The sequence below is a fragment of the Tamandua tetradactyla genome, chromosome 19, assembly GCF_023851605.1.
Source record: "Tamandua tetradactyla isolate mTamTet1 chromosome 19, mTamTet1.pri, whole genome shotgun sequence".
Lineage (NCBI taxonomy): Eukaryota > Metazoa > Chordata > Mammalia > Pilosa > Myrmecophagidae > Tamandua > Tamandua tetradactyla.
In genome coordinates, this window is record NC_135345.1 from 72017042 (window position 1) to 72036545 (window position 19504).

At 36.0% G+C, this 19504-nt stretch overlaps 1 protein-coding gene across 1 annotated transcript in view; it reads left to right on the forward strand.

Moving 5' to 3' along the window:
• The window catches only part of DCK (deoxycytidine kinase), a 55327-nt gene extending 46646 nt beyond the window's left edge, over positions 1 to 8681 (forward strand). The window contains exon 7 of the mRNA XM_077137165.1: positions 7037 to 8681. Coding sequence (XP_076993280.1) covers positions 7037 to 7063 — 27 coding nt within the window. The 3' untranslated portion in view covers positions 7064 to 8681. The remainder of the gene's footprint in view (positions 1 to 7036) is intronic.
• The last annotated feature ends 10823 nt before the right edge of the window (positions 8682 to 19504 follow it).

Here is a 19504-nt window from a genome sequence, read left to right on the forward strand (position 1 = left end):
TTAAATTTATTCCTAGGTATTTTATTCTTTTAGTTGCAATTGTAAACGGGATTCGTTTCTTGATTTCCCCCTCAGCTTGTTCATTACTAGTGTATAGAAATGCTACAGATTTTTTTTTTTTTTTTTTTTAGAGAGAGGGAGGAAGGGAAGGAAAGACAGAGAGAAGGAAGGAAGGATGGAAGAAAGGGAAACATCTTTTAAACATTTTCTTGTTTTATTGTATTTTGTTTGTTTGTTTGTTTTTTACATGGGCTGGGGCCGGGAATCGAACCGAGGTCCTCCGGCATGGCAGGCAAGCACTTTGCCCGCTAAGCCACCGCGGCCCGCCCGAAATGCTACAGATTTTTGAATGTTGATCTTGTAACCTGCTACTTTGCTGTACTCATTTATTAGCTCTAGTAGTTTTGTTGTGGATTTTTCCGGGTTTTTGACGTATAGTATCATATCATCTGCAAACAGTGATAGTTTTACTTCTTCCTTTCCAATTTTGATGCCTTGTATTTCTTTTTCTTGTCTAATTGCTCTGGCTAGAACCTGCAACACGATGTTGAATAATAGTGGTGATAATGGCCATCCTTGTCTTGTTCCTGATCTTAGGGGGAAAGTTTTCAATTTTTCCCCATTAAGGATGATATTAGCTGTGGGTTTTTCATATATTCCCTCTATCATTTTAAGGAAGTTCCCTTGTATTCCTATCTTTTGAAGTGTTTTCAACAGGAAAGGATGTTGAATCTTGTCAAATGCCTTCTCTGCATCAATTGAGATGATCATGTGATTTTTCTGCTTTGATTTGTTGGTATGGTGTATTACATTAATTGATTTTCTTATGTTGAACCATCCTTGCATACCTGGAATGAATCCTACTTGGTCATGATGTATAATTCTTTTAATGTTTTGTTGGATATGATTTGCTAGAGTTTTATTGAGGATTTTTGCATCTATATTCATTCGAGAGATTGGTCTGTAGTTTTCTTTTTTTGTAATATCTTTGCCTGGTTTTGGTATGAGGGTGATATTGGCTTCATAGAATGAATTAGGTAGTTTTCCCTCCACTTAGATTATTTTGAAGAGTTTGAGGAGAGTTGGTACTAATTCTTTCTGGAATGTTTGATAGAATTCACATGTGAAGCCGTCTGGTCCTGGACTTTTCTTTTTAGGAAGCTTTTGAATGACTAATTCAATTTCTTTACTTGTGATTGGTTTGTTGAGATCATCTATGTCTTCTTGAGTCAAAGTTGGTTGTTCATGTCTTTCCAGGAACCCATCCATTTCCTCTAAATTGTTGTATTTATTAGCGTAAAGTTGTTCATAGTATCCTGTTATTACCTCCTTTATTTCTGTGAGGTCAGTAGTTATGTCTCCTCTTCCATTTCTGATCTTATTTATTTGCATCCTCTCTCTTCTTTTTGTCAATCTTGCTAAGGGCCCATCAATCTTATTGATTTTCTCATAGAACCAACTTCTGGTCTTATTGATTTTCTCTGTTGTTTTCATGTTTTCAATTTCATTTATTTCTGCTCTAATCTTTGTTATTTCTTTCCTTTTGCTTGCTTTGGGGTTAGTTTGCTGTTCTTTCTCCAGGTCTTCCAAGTGGACAGTTAATTCCTAAATTTTTGCCTTTTCTTCTTTTCTGATATAGGCATTTAGGGCAATAAATTTCCCTCTTAGCACTGCCTTTGATGCGTCCCATAAATTTTGATATGTTATGTTTTCGTTTTCATTCGCCTCGAGGTATTTACTAGTTTCTCTTGCAATTTCTTCTTTGATCCACTCGTTGTTTAAGAGTGTGTTGTTGAGCCTCCACGTATTTGTGAATTTTTTGGCACTCCACCTATTATTGATTTCCAACTTTATTCCTTTATGATCCGAGAAATTGCTGTGTATGATTTCAATCTTTTTAAATTTGTTAAGACTTGCTTTGTGACCCAGCATATGGTCTATCTTTGAGAATGATCCATGAGCACTTGAGAAAAAGGTGTATCCTGCTGTTGTGGGATGTAATGTCCTATAAATGTCTGTTAAGCCTAGCTCATTTATAGTAATATTCAGATTCTCTATTTCTTTATTGATCTTCTGTCTAGATGTTCTGTCCATTGATGAGAGTGGTGAATTGAAGTCTCCAACTATTATGGTATATGTGTCTATTTCCCTTTTCAGTGTTTGCAGTGTATTCCTTACGTATTTAGGGGCATTCCGGTTTGGTGCATAAATATTTATGATTGTTATGTCTTCTTGTTTAATTGTTCCTTTTATTAGTAGATAGTGTCCTTCTTTGTCTCTTTTAACTGTTTTACATTTGAAGTCTAATTTGTTGGATATTAGTATAGCTACTCCTGCTCTTTTCTGGTTGTTATTTGCATGAAATATCTTTTCCCAACCTTTCACTTTCAACCTATGTTTATCTTTGTGTCTAAGATGTGTTTCCTGCAGACAGCATATAGAAGGATCTGTTTTTTTAATCCATTCTGCCAGTCTATGTCTTTTGATTGGGGAATTCAGTCCATTAACATTTAGTGTTATTACTGTTTGGATAATATTTTCCTCTACCATTTTGCCTTTTGTATTATGTACATCATATCTGATTTTCCTTCTTTCTACACTCTTCTCCGTACCTCTCTCTTCTGTCTTTTCGTGTCTGACTCTAGTGCTCCCTTTAGTATTTCTTGCAGAGCTGGTCTCTTGGTCACAAATTCTCTCAGTGACTTTTTGTCTATAAATGTTTTAATTTCTCCCTCATTTTTGAAGGATAATTTTGCTGGATATAGGAGTCTTGGTTGGCAGTTTTTCTCTTTTAGTAATTTAAATGTATCATCCCACTGTCTTCTAGCTTCCATGGTTTCTGCTGAGAAATCTACACATAGTCTTATTGGGTTTCCCTTGTATGTGATGGATTGTTTTTCTCTTGCTGCTTTCAAGATCCTCTCTTTCTCTTTGACCTCTGACATTCTAACTAGTAAGTGTCTTGGAGAACGCCTATTTGGGTCTGTTCTCTTAGGGGTGCACTGCACTTCTTGGATCTGTAATTTTAGGTCATTCATAAGAGTTGGGAAATTTTCAGTGATAATTTCTTCCATTAGTTTTTCTCCTTCTTTTCTTTTCTCTTCTCCTTCTGGGACACCCGCAACACGTATATTTGTGCGCTTCATATTGTCTTTCAGTTCCCAGATCCCCTGTTCAAATTTTTCCATTCTTTTCCCGATAGTTTCTGTTTGTTTTTGGAATTCAGATGTTCCATCCTCCAAATAACTAATTCTATCTTCTGTCTCTTTAAATCTATCATTGTAGGTATCCATTGTTTTTTCCATCTTTTCTACTTTGTCCTTCACTTCCTTAAGTTCTGTGATTTGTTTTTTCAGTTTTTCTATTTCTTCTTTTTGGTCAGCCCATGTCTTCTTCATGTCCTCCCTCAATTTATCGATTTCGTTTTTGAAGAGGTTTTCCATTTCTATTCGTATATTCAGCATTAGTTGTCTCAGCTCCTGTATCTCATTTGAACTATTGGTTTGTTCCTTTGACTGGGCCATATTTTCAATTTTCTGAGCGTGTTCCGATATCTTCTGCTCGCGTCTGGGCATTTAGTCAGCTTTCCCTGGGTGTTGGACCACACAGGTTGAAAGATTTTTCTGTGAAATCTCTGGGTTCTGTTTTTCTTATCCTGCCCTGTAAGTGGCGCTCGTGGCAGTCGTTTGTCTGTGGGTCCCACCGGTAAAAGGTGCTGTGGGTCCTTTTACTTTGGAAAACTCTCGCTGTGGGGGAGGTTCGGCAGCCGAAGCAGCTTGGAAGAGTGCCAATCCGAATCTCCCAGCCGGCCCGGGGATCCGAACTCGGGGAGGGTCATCCGCCGCCGCAGCCCGGGAGAGCGCCAGTCTGAACCTCGCCGCGGCCCGGTGGAGTGCACCGTTCCCAGCCGGACCGGGAAGCCACATGTTTGGAAGGGACCCCGGTCACCATTCTCCGCAGCCTGGGGATCTCCGATCCAATTCTCCCAGCTGTTCCGGGGGGCCACGTGTGGGGGGGACGCCAGCCGATGCAGCTTGTGGGGACCGCCTGTCCAATTCTCCCAGCCAGCCCGGGAAGGAGGGAGGGAGGGACTCCGGCCCCCTTCCACCCCGGCCTGGGGAAGCCCGCGCCCCTCGGCGATCTCACCGGAGTGGGTTCTCCCAGCCAGTCAGCCGTTCTGGAATGGGGTACGCTGTCTTCTTGATCTCTGTCGTGGTTCCGGGAGCTGTTCTGTATTGTTTCTACTCCCCTAGTAGCTGTTCTGTAGGAGGAACTAAGACCCGCGCGTCTTACTAAGCCTCTATCTTCTCTGGAAGTTCCCATCTTATGGTTCTTGTATCTGTAAGAGGATAATCTTAATAAGAAATGCTCACCCTCACCCACTCTTCTGCTTTATCTCTTTTTGCCTAGTCTTTGAGTCATTGTCTTAATCAGATATAATCAGGAGTTGACCATATCCTGATAAGAGAGTGTTACCCGTATTGACCAGGAAATAGTCTGTTGAGGGAGATTAGTAGTGGTGATTGTGTAAGGAAAATCCCTACAGTCCTATATCCATTTTAGTAAACTTTATGAGCTGAGCTTTAAAGAAAAAGATGTCATTTCTTTTTTAGTTTTGAGGGAAACTTGATTTTTCCTTTCTCCTGTCACAAAATGTCTTCTGTTTGCATTCATAATGGGTATATCTTAAGAATTTTGAAAATCTCAACTTTTATAGTTAACTACTCTGACATATACTCATTTCTCTCATGACATAAAGCATATCTGGAAAATTCATTCCTACTATTAATGATGCTAAAATATATAGAGTTGACTCAGTAATACTATTAAAGTAAATTATTTTAAATTGACAGTTGTATTACATCAATTTAACAGAATGTTTAAAACCATTTTTTAAATAATGTGGTATCAAGTACATAAAATGTGAAATTTCCTATTTTAACCATTTTTAAGTATATATTGCAGTTTCACAATATTATGCTACCATCGGTATCATCCATTTGTAAGATTTTCCTGACTCCAAATATCTATTTGCATCTATTATGTATCTATTAAGTATCTATCAAGCAATAGGCCTCTCTCCCAGGCTTCTAGTAACCTCTAATCTACTTTCTGTCTCTATGAATATAGAATACAGAATCTACTTGTGCTAAATAGTTCATGTAAGTGGACTCAGATAACATTTGCCCTTTTGTACCAGGCTTATTTCACTCAACCTAATGCTTTCAGGATTCATCTATGTTGTTGTTTGTATTCCTTTTTTTTTCCCTTCAAGGTTTAATGTACATTTATTCCTATTATTTGAAACATGTAAAGATTTTTTTGAAACATATGCTGAAAAAAATGATATTCATTAAGCCAGAGGAAAAGGAAGAATTTATTTTAAACTACATTATCTTGAAATACAAATGTGAATGCTCATCACTGAAAAATCTTCAAAGCTGTATTTCTTTCTTTAATAATGCTTTAGTAGTATTTTTTCTTTTCTGTCTGTACTGATAAACATTTTCTAAATCAATCTATAATTTCTACACCTTGATTCATGAAGCAAATCATGATCAGTTGCTTTCCCAAAATAAAGCGTGACTTTATACATGCTCAAACTTGTATATTACCCTCATTTTTGTCATTTTTTGTTTTTTTTTTATTTTTCTTTTTTCACAGAACTTCATTCAGTTTTTGAGACTGAGTAATATTTCATTGTATGTATATACCACATTTTGTTGATCCATTCATTGGTTAATGGACACTTGGGTTGTTTCCACCTTTTGACAATTGTGAATAATGCTGCTATGAACATTGGTGTACAAGAAATCTGCTTGCGTCCTTGCTTTCGTTTCTTTCAATATATATATATAGGAGTGGAATTGCCAGACCATAATGGTAATTCTATGTTTAACTTTTTGAGGAACCACTATATTTCACCACAATGATTGTACCATTTTATAATCCCACCAACAATGTACCAAGGGTTCCAATTTCTCTCATCCTTGTCCACACTTGTAATTTTCTTTTTTTTAATAGTAGCCATCCTGGTGGATGTGAAGTGATATTTCATTGTTTTTTATTTGCATTTTCCTGGTAACTAATGATGTTGAGCATCTTTTCATGTACTTCTTTGTCATTTGTATATCTTGAAATGTCTATACAAGTCCTTTGCCCATTTTTTATTTGTCTTACTTTTTATTGTTGAATTATATCAATTTTTAATATACTACTGAATGTTACATTGTTTTTGGATATGATTTACAGATCTCTCAGTCTGTGGGTTGTTTTTCCACTTTCTTGATAATGTCCTTTGCACAAAAGATTTCAATTTTGATGAAGTCCAGTTTATTGATTTTTTTCTTTTGTTGTTTGTGCTTTTGGTATCATAGGTTAAACCACATTTTAATGTATCTGACCCATCTGTTTTGCCTACAAATCATTTCATATTACTATTTCTTTTTAATTTCACAGATAATGCTAGCAGTTAGTTTTCCATTTTAGGATATTTTCTACAAAGCAGTACTATTTTTGTCTCAGGAAAATTACTGTGTATTCTAGAATATGTAGAGAACATAATCTTGTTGTACTGTGGTGTCGCTCAGGTGGCAAGGATCTTTCACTACTTACATGACTTTTTCCCACACACTAGTCTTGCAGACTTTATGACAATGACACTGCAGAAAAATTACAAATCGGCATGTCTGAACCTCAGAATTGCTTAAACTATTGTGATTATTAATGTTAATAATGCTAAGTTGCAGATATCAGTGTTTTAGGTACTTAAAAAGATTACTACATTAGCATTTCTGCTGTTTTAGAACTTTTTCAATCTTAGATGTAAATTTAATAGTTTTCTATAATGACATTTTAGGTCATTGATCTTGTACTACTGAAGTATTTATCATTATATCTCTCTAAAGTAAATGGTTTACAATAGAATTATCTATACAGCTGTGTCTTCAACTATTGTATACTTTTAAGTGAAGCTGAATATTAGCTATCTCAAATTAGTTAAGGAATTATATTAATTTTTTTTCCCTCCCCTCAGGTCAAAGAATTTTTGAGCACTTTGTGATCTTACTGAGGACTACAGGCAGCAACATGGTTCCAAATACTTCAGCTTTGTGTATCTGTGAATACAAGTCTCTCTGGAATGCCCAAGTGTTCAACCATTTTTATTGAAAGAGAAAAAACTTTTTTACATGGACCTTATGCAAAAGTTTAATGGTAACTTTAATATTAATAGCAAATGTTGTGTGTCCTGTATAAATTAGTACACTATTAAATGATGAAAAGTGGAATATAAGGAATTCCTAGAATAAGGATTCTGAAATGTTATTATAAATGTTTTTGATCAAGTATGTCCCTTTCCACCTTAATTTATGTTGAAGATATGACCAGGTTTAGTATGTAATCATTTCATTGATATTTATTCATTTGTTTGTGACACATTTATAAAGGGACAGGCTAGACTTTATTTCTAGTTTGGTGGTGACATTATCTTACTAAACACTTAATCTTTTCTCTGCTTTTGTTCTTCATCTGTGGTATGGGTGAGATTCTTTCATCCTTTTGCATGGGATTTTGGCCAATTAAAGAGGAAATGTTTCTGTATTGAAAAGATAGCTGAAAGCTATTACAAGAGTATAAAGCTTCAATTTACCTTGAGTTTAAAATGGCTACCTACTTCTCCCTTCTCAGACCCTTCTTTTAGGGTGCAAAATGATTATTTAAGTTAAAAGATTTGTTTAAATTGTGAGTGTCCTTTAGTCACTTAAGGTGAATGTGTAGTTTTACCTAAATTTCTTCCCATTTTTATAGATAATAATAGTAAGAAATACTGACGGATTAGATTTTCCATTTTATTACCCCTGCACTGAGAATAAGTAGTCTTTCTTTATCTTTATAGTAGATGTTCTGGTTAACAATTAGTTCGTTTAGTCCCTGTTCTTATTTCCTGCTTCACACTGCTTTCTCTACTGTCTGGATTAATTAGGCAGCCTGCTATTTTAAATAAACTAAATAAATTCACAAGTTTCTACTTTAAGATTTTTACTAGTGCTATAAGACTTCATAGTTTGCTTGGCTTCTCTTTATGGCTTTGCCTTAAGTCTTCTTTCCCTCTTTAAGATAAATGATTGATGAAAATGATCTTGCTTTATATATTATGCATCGTGAAAGTATTACCATTTTTTTGTTACGCCTAGAAAGTATGTATTATTAGCAAAGTAAACCAAGTAAAAAGATTCCATTAAGGCACATGCTTAACTACTTAGGTGTAAGGTATTTGTGTGAATAGTTATAATTTTAAACATATGACCAGATTCATCTTAGGTCTATGTATAATTAAAGAGGTTGTTTTTTTTTCATTCTAGTTTGTTTAGTTATAATGTGCAGTGTTTTTCTTACCTTTTTCAATAACATTTTAGAAAAAATTCTGTTTTTTGGAAATGAGGGGGAGTTACTTGTACTTCAAAAGTATTAATTTCCCTTTAAAAGTTTTATCTTTTGTTCTTTGATTTCTTATTCAAAGATGATAATTTAAGGGGTTAATCAGTCGAAATGTACTGATCTTTGAAAAGGGCATTTAGTTTTTAACTGTCTTATTATGTTGTGTAGGTTTTTTGGTTTGTTTTCGTTTGATATAAATGACTTTGTCTACTTAAATACCTGCTTATTAATAAATAAGTATAATCTCATGAACTGTGGAGCTACATTCATTGAAATTATTACATCTTTTTAGACTTAAAATTACTTAATATTACTTTAAAGGAAAGAAATTATATAAATGGTCTATATAAATTACACTGTTCTCTTTTAAGTGGATACTTATAATTAAGTGATTTTTTTCAGTGAAGGTTTAGTTTAATGACTTTTTAAGCTGAAAAATTGAAAAGGAACTAATAAAAATTTATTATTTGTTGTGACTCAAAATCTCTACCAGTGGAATGGACACAGAAGCACTGAGCCCAGTGGACTGCACTGTCTCCTGGGTCCTGTCTTCCATATCACATCATCTTCTATATGAGTATATGTGCTACTTTTTATAGTTCACTATTCTAAGAGGATAATTCATTGTCTAAAACTTATTTCCCTCATCCAGAATTTTCCCACCTACTATACATGAAACTTAGGGCAATAGATATTGAGCCACATAGAAATTAAGTCAGTCATATTTAAAAAGTCAGGGAAGTGTCGGAACAGGTATAAATCACCATATCACCAACAGAAAAACACCAAATAAGTTGCTTAAAGTATTTACAAACCTTAATAAACAATAGCCTTCCTTATCTAAAAAATCTCTTTTTTTGTCATTTTAAATTTTGAAATATTTAAGCTTCCATGTTGAAAAAATATTATAGACAGTTCCTTTGTATCTATCACCCATCTTCCCCCAATGATAACATTTTACTTAACCATAGTACATTATCAAAACCAGGAAACTGACATTGGCTCACTACTAATTAAACTACAGACCTTTATTTTACCAGTCTTATCTCTTCTTAAAAGCTTTAATTGAAACAAAAAGACTTGGTATTTTCAGTTTTAATATGAATCCCCCCACCCCGCAAATTTGATAAAATAATTTGTCTTCCATGTCATTATGCTCAGAAACATTTTTACCTTACCTCCTAGGAAAATGTATTTCCACAGCTACTTAATGTCTGCAAAGATTACTTTACTCTTTTCCTACCAGGCAGCAAAGTTCCTGCTTGTAGCAAAAGAATTTGGAGCTCTTTAGATTTAGTAAATACTTCGGGGAATGTTTGAGCATATCCTAAGAAGGTTGCCTCTTTTTTTTAAAAAACAAAAGGATATTTAAAAAAAAGGATATATTTGGACAATAAATTTTCATCTTCAGAAATATTTGAATATTGTACAATGAAGACAACTTTGATAAATGTTTTTTCCTATATTCTGTGTAGTACCTTGGAATGTTTCATTAATTATAAAATATATTAATACCGATATTATTAAGGCCAAAAATATTTTATACAGTCTTTCCCCATAAGAAACATTCAGTTAATGATTTTTTGCCATGGTGTTTCTTGAAAAGTTATATTGCTTTTCAGACAACTACTTTTTTTCCTTAGGTATAAAAATTTTCCATCCAAAAATACACTAAATAAATATGGAATAAAAAGTTACGCTTGGGCGGTACAACAGTGGCTCAGTGGCAGAATTCCTGCCTGCCATGCCAGAGACCCGGGTTCGATTCCCAGAGCCTGCCCATGCTAAAAAAAAAAAAAAAAAAAAAAAAAAAAGGTGTACTTAAACATTACAGTTTCAAAGATAAATATACATATTCATTCAGCATGACAGCTTCTAGATAGATTATCATTTTCATTTTGAACATGTCTGAATTGGGTACGAGGTAATTTTGCTTTGTGTGTAAGTATGTCAAATGAGAGGATTAAAGAGGTTGTCTTCTTTGACTCCATTTTGTTTTGTGTAGATGCTATTTCCATATGTCTTGAAGTTCCCTAAAGGTGTATAATTTAATTTTTAAGTTCAGCGTAAACACAAAATTGTAAGTCCTCCAAAAGGTAGAAAATTGGTGGAAAAAAAGTTGTCCTAAAAGCAGAATGCACCTTCCTTTATACCTCTCTTCCACCAGTGCTTGATGTACTGTAAACCTTTACAATATATTTTATGTACAGTATATATTTATTCACTTTCAGAGTATTGTTTTTGCCTTTAAGCTTGCAGCTTGTTTTAATTGTTCAGTTGTTACAGTGTTTAGTTACAGTGTCAAGTTCCATCTTGAGGTGGAATGAATCATATTTCCTGTTAAAATTAAGGTATTTGTTTTTCATTAAGCTTTTCTCTTAATAGCAAGGTTTTCAGGAATAAATCAAAGATAATAATGAAGGATAGGTAGGTAATTTAAATTTAATTTAGTTTTACATGCTTCCTCCCCTCCCCTGCTTTTTTTAGATCATCATGCAGTCCTAGCATTGTGTGTTGAAGTATAAATTCTTAATATGGTGTTGATATTTTCAGAAATTTTTTTTCAATGAGGATTTGGATTTGTTTCAGGGATTTTACAACTCCTAGCTAATTCCCTAGGTATTTAGATTGGATAATGCCAGTCATTGGGTTTTTATGGGGTAGCACTTGATTATATAATTAAGCTTAACAGGTTGCCAGGAAATTCATTGTTCCTGTCAGAATCAAGTCAAATCACTTAGATTTTAATTCTCACTCAAACAGTTAAAGTCTGTCTTGCAACACTGTTTGCAATTTACTTAGCAATTATATATACAAACTGTAAGATTCAGTCAAATATAAAGCATCTCCTACAGCTGCCATTTTGTCCTTACTATAGTTACTATCAGCTAGGGAGGACTCACTTTACTTTGTGTTAAAAAAGTAAATTTGCAAATTGGCTGTTATAAAATAAGTTATGCTCTACTTGGCTCCACAACACAATTTTAATATGTTAAACATTACTTAGAATACTAGCCATCAAATACTGGCTTGGGAACAGTATAGTCAATATGGACATAAGTTATTATTTTGCTGATGTTTGACATAGACCTTTGATAGATTAGTAAATGAAACTTGTAAAATATGATGGCTGTGATCTTAAAACAGTGAACTGAATATTGCCATCTTTGATATAGTTACCTTGAGTAACTACTTTTTTCCAAAGATTCTGCCATTATCCAAAACACCTTGAATAATGACTCTGAATTCAGAGTCTGAGGCATATATATATATTTTTTTGCTATGTAGTTATCTAAAGTGTATAATCGGTGGTTTGCAATATCATCATATAGTTGTGCATTTATCATCAGAATTAACTTTTTTTGTGTGAAAAAAAAAGGTAATACATTTCAGAGTACATCACAGCCATTAGTGTGGTAGAACAGAGTTCAGAGTTTGGTATGGGTTACAATTCCACAATTTTAGGTTTTTACCTCCAGCCACTCTAAGGTACTGGAGATGAAAGGAAATTTCAATATAATGATTCAGCAATCATACTCATTTGTTAAACCCTACCTTCTCTATACAACTCCACCATCACCTTTGTTCTGTCCCACTCCTTAGGGGTATTTGGGCTATGCCCATTCTAGCTTTTCCATGTTGGAAGGGGCTGTCAATAATATAGGATAGGGGGATGGGACAAGTTGATGTACTAGAGAGGCTGGCTCCTCTGAATTTCAGGAATTATCTGGTCCAGGGATCCATCTGGAGGTTGTAGGTTTCTGGAAAATTACCCTAGTGCATGGAACCTTCATAGAATCTTATATAACACTCTTGGTGTTCTTTAGGATTGGTAGGATTGGTTTTGGTTGGGGTTTGGCAAGTTATGATAGGTAACAATGTCTAACTGAAACTTGCATAAGAGTGACCTCCAGAATAGCCTCTTGACTCTATTTGAACTCTCAGCCACTGATACCTTATTTGTTACACTTCTTTTCCCCCTTTTGGTCAGGATGGCATTGTTGATCCTGTGGTGCTGGGGCCAGCCTCAATCCTGGGAGTCATCACCCACTCTTTCACCCCTGGGTGTCATGTCTCATGTCGGGGTGGGGTGGAGATGGGAATGATTTCACTTGCAGAGTTGGCCGTAGAGAGACTGAGGCCACATCTAATCAATGAACGATGTCTCCGGAGGTAACTCTTAGGCATACCTATAGGTAGGCTAAGCTTCTGCGCTACATACATAAGTTTCACAAGAGCAAGCCTCAAGATCGAGGGCTTGGCCTATTGACTTGTGTATCCCTAATGTTTGATATAGTATCAGGGAGTTCCCTGGTGGTAAAGTCTAATAGTTCAATATTTTTCCCCCTTCCCTCAAGTGACCTTGCTAATACTTTTTGATTATCTGCTTAATATACTCTGAGATGTATCCAGGCATTACATTAAACTCTACAACATTAAAGGCCCTCATTCTTATTCTGGGCTCCCTGTGTCTGGATTGTTTAAATAATCTATCCAGATAGGTTGAGTTAGATTACGTGCTGCAGAAAATAAGCCTTTCTTCCTTTGGTCTCAAAGAGTAGATGAGATTCTGAACTACAGAGAATGTCTTCCTTACCCCTGTATTTTGAATTACCTTAATCCGGACATGATTGTTTCATTCTTATCTGTGAATACCAGGTTATACTTATATAAAACAGCCTCTCAAAATCCAGAAATAACAATTACCACTCTGAACTAAATAAGAGCTTATAATCTAGGCCCTTGTTTTCTTATAAGTATTTTCTAAATGAGACCATACAATATTTATTCTTGTTTCTGGCTTATATTGCCTCATTATATGGCCCACAGGTTCATTTACAATGTTGCATGCCTCACAACTTCATTCCTTTTTGTAGCAGCACAATATTTATATCTATATACTATCCTTCACCAATTTGCTTCTCAGTCAGTCCATCCTTCAGCTACCTCCATCATTGGGCATCATGTATAATGTCCAAAGTCAACAATCCATCAACACTCTTAATTTTAGATAATTTCATTGTTCCCAAGAGAAAGATAGCCAATAAACACACCCTCACCAAATAGAAAATCCAAACCTCCCCTTAACTCTTGTCCTTCCCCCCAACTATTTATCCCATAGCATGCAATAGCAGTTTTTCCCCCTGTACCCTGGACTTAAACACTCTTTGTTCACAAATCATACCTTTGAAGTAGTTCTTGTAAGAACTTATTTATATTTCTAGCATTAATGCATGGGGCACATGGGTCTATAAATCCCCTTTCAATCATGTTCACCTTTAATATGGTAATTTAGACCCACTAGTGAACCACTTTCAGTTCTATCTGTTCCCTTACATTTAAGTTCAACCTCATTAGCCAACTGTTCACCCATCTCTAACTTCTATGTATCTTTAGGTCTCCTATGTTCTGTATTATAAGCCTCTGATTTTACCTTTTCCAAGGTCATAAAAATGGAATCATACAGGATCTATGCTTTTGGGTCTGGCTTATTTCACTCAGTATTATGTCCTTAAGGACATCCTTGTCATGTGCTTCCGGACATCATTTCATCTTCTTGCTGCATAATATTTCATTGTGTGTATATACTGCATTTTGTTAATCCACTCATCTGTGGATGGGCACTTGGATTGTTTCCATCTTTTGGCAACTGTGAATAGTGCTACAATGAAGATCAGTGTACAAATGTCTGTTTGTGCTACTGCTTTCATCTCTTCTGGGTATATACCAAGTAGTGGTATTGCTGGGTCATAGGGTAACTCAATAAGTAGTTTCCTAAGGAGCCACCAAACTCTTCCATAGCGGCTGTACCATTATATATTCTCACTAGCAGTGCATAAGTTTTCCAATTTTTCCACACCCTCTCCAACATTTGTAGTTTCCTGTTTGTTTAATAGCAGCCATTCTTATAGATGTGAGGCGGTATCTCCTTATAGTCTTGATCTGCATTTCCCTATAACATGAAGAGGCTTTTTTTTTTTTTTGGCCTAAATAACAGGAATTTATTGGCTTATAGTTTTAGGCTTAAGTCCAAAATGTAGATATGAGGAAGGTGAGGCTTTCTTGTGAAACACTGGTGGTCTGCTGTTGGCAATCCTTGGGTCTTCTCTTCATGTATGTTTGAGCTGTCTGTATTTGCTCTTCAGAAAAATGCCTATTCATATCTTTAGCCCATTTTATAATTGGGTTGTTTGTACTTTTGTTGTTCAGTTGTACAATTTCTTTATGTATACAAGATATCAAACCTTTATCTGATGTGTGATTTCCAAATATTTTCACCCATTGATTTGGCTGCTGCTTCACTTTTTTGACAGTCTTTTGGGGGCACAAAAGCATTTGATTTTGAAGTGTTCCCAATTATCTATTTTTTCTTTTGTTGCTTGTGCTTTGGGTGTAAAGTCTAGGATGCTACCTCCTATTACTAGGTCTTGAAGGTGTTTACCTACATTTTCTTCTAGAACCTTTATGGTACTATTTCTTATATTTTGGTATTTGATCCACTTTGAGTTCATTTTTTTGTGTAGGCTATAAGGTAAGGGTCCTCTTTCATTCTTTTGGCTATTGATATCCACTTCTTTCATGTCCATTTATTAAGACATATTGAAAGGACTATTTTGTCCCATTGGGTTTGGGGGCCTTGTCAAAAATCAGTTGACCATAGATTTGGTGGTCTGTTTCTGCACTCTCAATTCGATTCCATTAGTCAGTGCTTCTATCTTTGTGCCAGTACCATGCTGTTTGACCACTGTGGCTTTATAATAAGTTTTAAAATCAGGAAGTGATAATCCTCCCACTTCATTCTTTTTTAGGATGCTTTTAGCTATTTAGGGTCTCTCTCTTCCAGATCAGTTTGGGTAGAATTGGCATCTTTACTATATTTAGCCTTCCTGTCACTAGCAGGGACTGTCTTTCCAACTATTTAGCTCTTGATTTCTTTTAGCAATGTTATATAGTTTTCTGTGTTCAAGTCCTTTATGACCCTAAGTTCATTCCTAGGGAGTTGATTCTTTTAGTTGCTATTTTAAATGGAATTTTTACCTTAACTGACTTCTCAGTTAGGTCATTGCTTGTGTATAGAAATATTACTGATTTTTGCACATTAAGTTCATATCCCCCTACCTTGCTGAATTTGTTTATTAGCTCATGTAACTTTGCTGTAGATTTCTCAGGATTTTACAAGTATAGTATCATGTCATCTGCAAATAATGAAAGTTTTACTTCCTCCTTTCCAATTTGGATGCCTTTTATTTCTTTTTTCCTGCCTGATTCCTCTAGCTAGAACTTCTAGTACAAATGTTGAATAATAGTGGTGACAGTGAGCATCCTTGCCTCATTCTTGATCTTAGCGGGAAAGCTTTCAGTCTCCATTGAGTATGATGCTGGCTATCAGTTTTTCATAAATGGCCTTTATCATATTGAGGAAGTTACCTTTGATTCCTATTTTTTGAAATGTTTTTATCAGAAAAGGATGTTAAATTTTGTCAAATGCTTTTTCAGCATCAAAATGATCACGTGATTTTTTTTTCCCTTTCAATTTGTTACTGTGCTGTATTACATTAATTGATTTTCTTTTGTTGAAACAACCTTGCATTCCTGTATAAACCCCACTTGGTTGTGGTGTATCAGTCTTCTAATGTGTTGTTGGATTCAATTTGCTTGTATCTCTCTTTTTTTTTTTTTTACATGGGCAGGCACCGGGAATCAAACCTGGGTCTCTGGCATGGCAGGCGAGAACTCTGCCACTGAGCCATTGTTGCCCTCAGTTTGCTAGTATTTTGTTGAGAATTTTTGCATCTATGTTCATTAGGGAGATTGTCCTTTAGTTTTCCTTGCTTATAGCATCTTTACCTGGTTTTGGTATTAAAATGATGTTAGCTTCATAAGATGAGTTAAGTAGTGTTCCTTTTCCCTCAGTGTTTTGGGAATGTTTGTGCAGGATTGCTGCTAGTTCTTTTTGGAATGTTTGATAAAAAACTTCACGTGTTTTTATCTATCTTTATTTGCTTTTCAGATAAAAGTATTTTTATTTCAGAAAAAATATATCTTTAGCCCATTTTATAACTGGGTTGTTCTTTTGTTGTTCTATGATTTCTATATATGTACAGGATCTCAAACCTTTATCTGATGTATGATTTCCAAATACTTTCTCCCTTTGAGTTGGTTGCTTCTTTACTTTTTTGAGTCTTTTGCGGCACAGAAGCATTTGATTTTGAGGAGTTCCCATTTATCTATTTTTTCTTTTGTTGCTTGTGCTTTGGGTGTAAAGTTTGAGATATGTCCCTCCATTTTCTTCTAGGAGCAGACATAGACCACCAAATCTTTGGTCAACTGATCTTCGACAACACCCTCAAATCCACTGAACTGGGACAAAACAGTCTTTTCAATAAATGGATGTTCTAGTTTGCAAGCTGCCGGAATGCAATATACTAGAAACAGAATGGCTTTTAAAAAGGGGAATTTATTAAGTTGCAAGTTTACAGTTCTAAGGCTGGGAAAATGTCCAAATTAAGGCAAGGCTATGAAAATGTCCAATTTAGGGCACCAAAAAGAGGTTACCTTAATTCAAGAAAAGCTGATGAAGTTCAGGATTTCTCTCTCAGCTGGAAGGGCACATGGCGAAGTCTGCTAGCTTTGTTTCCCAGCTTCTTGTTTCATGAAGCTCCCCTAGAGTATTTTCCTTCTTCATCTCCAAAGGTCTGTAGCTGTGTGGGATCTGTAGCTTTTTCCAAAATGGTTCCCTCCTAAAGGGCTCCAATAAACAACCCCATCTTGAATAGGTGGAGACACATCTCCATGGAAACCCATCTAATCAAAAGTTATAATCCACAGTTGGGTGGGTCACATCTCCATGGATAATCAAAAAGGTTCCACCCACCAATATTGAATGAGAGTTAAAGGATATCCCTTTTCTGGGGTCCACAAAAGATTTAAACCGGCATAATGGGCATGGGAGAACTGTATATCAATAGCCAAAAGAATGAAAAAGGACCCTTACTTTACACCTATGCAAAAGTTAACTCAAAGTGGATCAAACACCTAAATATAAAAACCAGTACCATAAAGTTCCTAGAAGAAAATTTTCTGCATTTGGGTGTTTGTGATCTTTAGAGGGCTTTTGTTTACTTTCAGAAACCAAAATGTGAAAGTATCTTGGATTCCATATTGAAAATGTGATAATGTAGGGGTTTTTTTGTTATTGTAAGAATATAAGCCATTTAATACTGTTAATTTTATAACGCAAAATCAAACAAGCTATGATCCCCCAAAGTAATTTTAAATACACAGAAAATATTGCTTGAAGTTTATAATCTTTAAGTTACAGGTCAAAAGAGTTTTGTGTTGTGGTGGTTGTCATTTTAAAACACAGTAAAAACCACCTCAGAGGGCGGGCCGCGGTGGCTCAGCGGGCAAAGTGCTTGCCTGCCATGCCGGAGGACCTCGGTTCGATTCCCGGCCCCAGCCCATGTAAAAAACAAACAAACAAAATACAATAAAACAAGAAAATGTTTAAAGATGTTTCCCTTTCTTCCTTCCATCCTTCCTTCCTTCTCTCTGTCTTTCCTTCCCTTCCTCCCTCTCTCTTAAAAAAAAAAAAAAAAAAAAAAACCACCTCAGAAGCAAGGCCACTGTTCCCCCTGCAGAGACCACAGTTCCATCTCAGAGTAGATGGAACTATGTAGGACATCCATGCCCTACTCCATTAGAATACACAGCTAGCTCAGTGTTCACACTGACAACAGGTACCAGATACATCGTGCTCTGGTTCCAGAGGATGGAGTCTGAGGCAGGGCTCATTGGTGTCCACAGAAAGCATTAGTTTTAATGTCTGTGTTAAAACAATCAAGAATTCACTCATTTTAGAGGTTAATGAACATAATATTAAAAGATTATATTATAACCACCTGGCACAAAAATGCATCATCCCTTTTCAAGAATAACTGTTTCTACTTCCAACAGCAAATGTGGCTGGACCAAAGGCCTCTGCAGGACTGCCCCATCGTAAACAGCTGTGAAAGACATGGCATGGTGCCAGGGGCCCTGGGCTCAAGGAAGGTGTACCTCTGTCCCTCCTTCAGTTTTCCAGCGAGGAGCACAGCAGGTGTCTCATCTAGGCGAGCAAAGCTGTTGTTCAATGGTAGCCAGTCAACATGTCCTTGTCAAGTCATCAAGTGGCACCACACAGTGCAGACAGAGGTGATAAGGATGACACCATATGAGATGCCCTTTCCAGGATAACAAGTGTTGATTCAAGCTGACACTGCTGTTTAGTCACTTCGAATCAAAGGGCACTGTCCTTTAAAAAACCTGAGTGACAGTTAATTTAATATCCAAATAATGTCTACACTTCTGACACATAGGAGTTAAGTAGTGACAGTGAATATATGTATAAAGAAGCCCACCTGTGATAAGTGGTGACTCCCCGGGGTCAGATCCACACAGCTTTATGAAGTGGGGAGCTCAGGTACCAGGCTAAGACAGTGGTGCTGCTTTTTATATCCTTAGCAGAGAAAGAAAATTCCCCTGCCTGATGAAAACAGGGATGAGGTTCTAAATCAAAGTGACTACTTTTGGCACATATCAAGGGTTCAGAATCAAACCTCACCTTATTTTGGGCTCCGACACTCCTAGACAGCTCTGGAGATATTTATATAAGCTGAAGCGATCGAGCTGATTCATTATGAAATTAAACTCTAGGGTTATGGGGTACTCAGAACTCTGAAGTATGCCAAGCAAGGAGGGTCAACAGACAGGATGAGAACACCTTGCTTTACAAAATGGCCAGGTGCTTATTTGTACTCTGAGCCAAATGATGTAATCAGAATGTATTACAGAATTACAGAATGTCAAGCTGTAAAAAGGCCCTAAGGGTTTGTGCAAGGTAACATATTGCACCCTCTGCATACACCTGTCTCAGGTGCAGATGTCGATAGGGGAGGGGAGAGCCTGTTCCCTGGCTGCAGGGCAAGTGCAGGACATGGCCACATGCACACTATGGGTTGCCAAGACGGGTCCTGTTAAGCCCTTTCACTAAACTTCAGGAAAACCATGGACTGCAGACAAGATG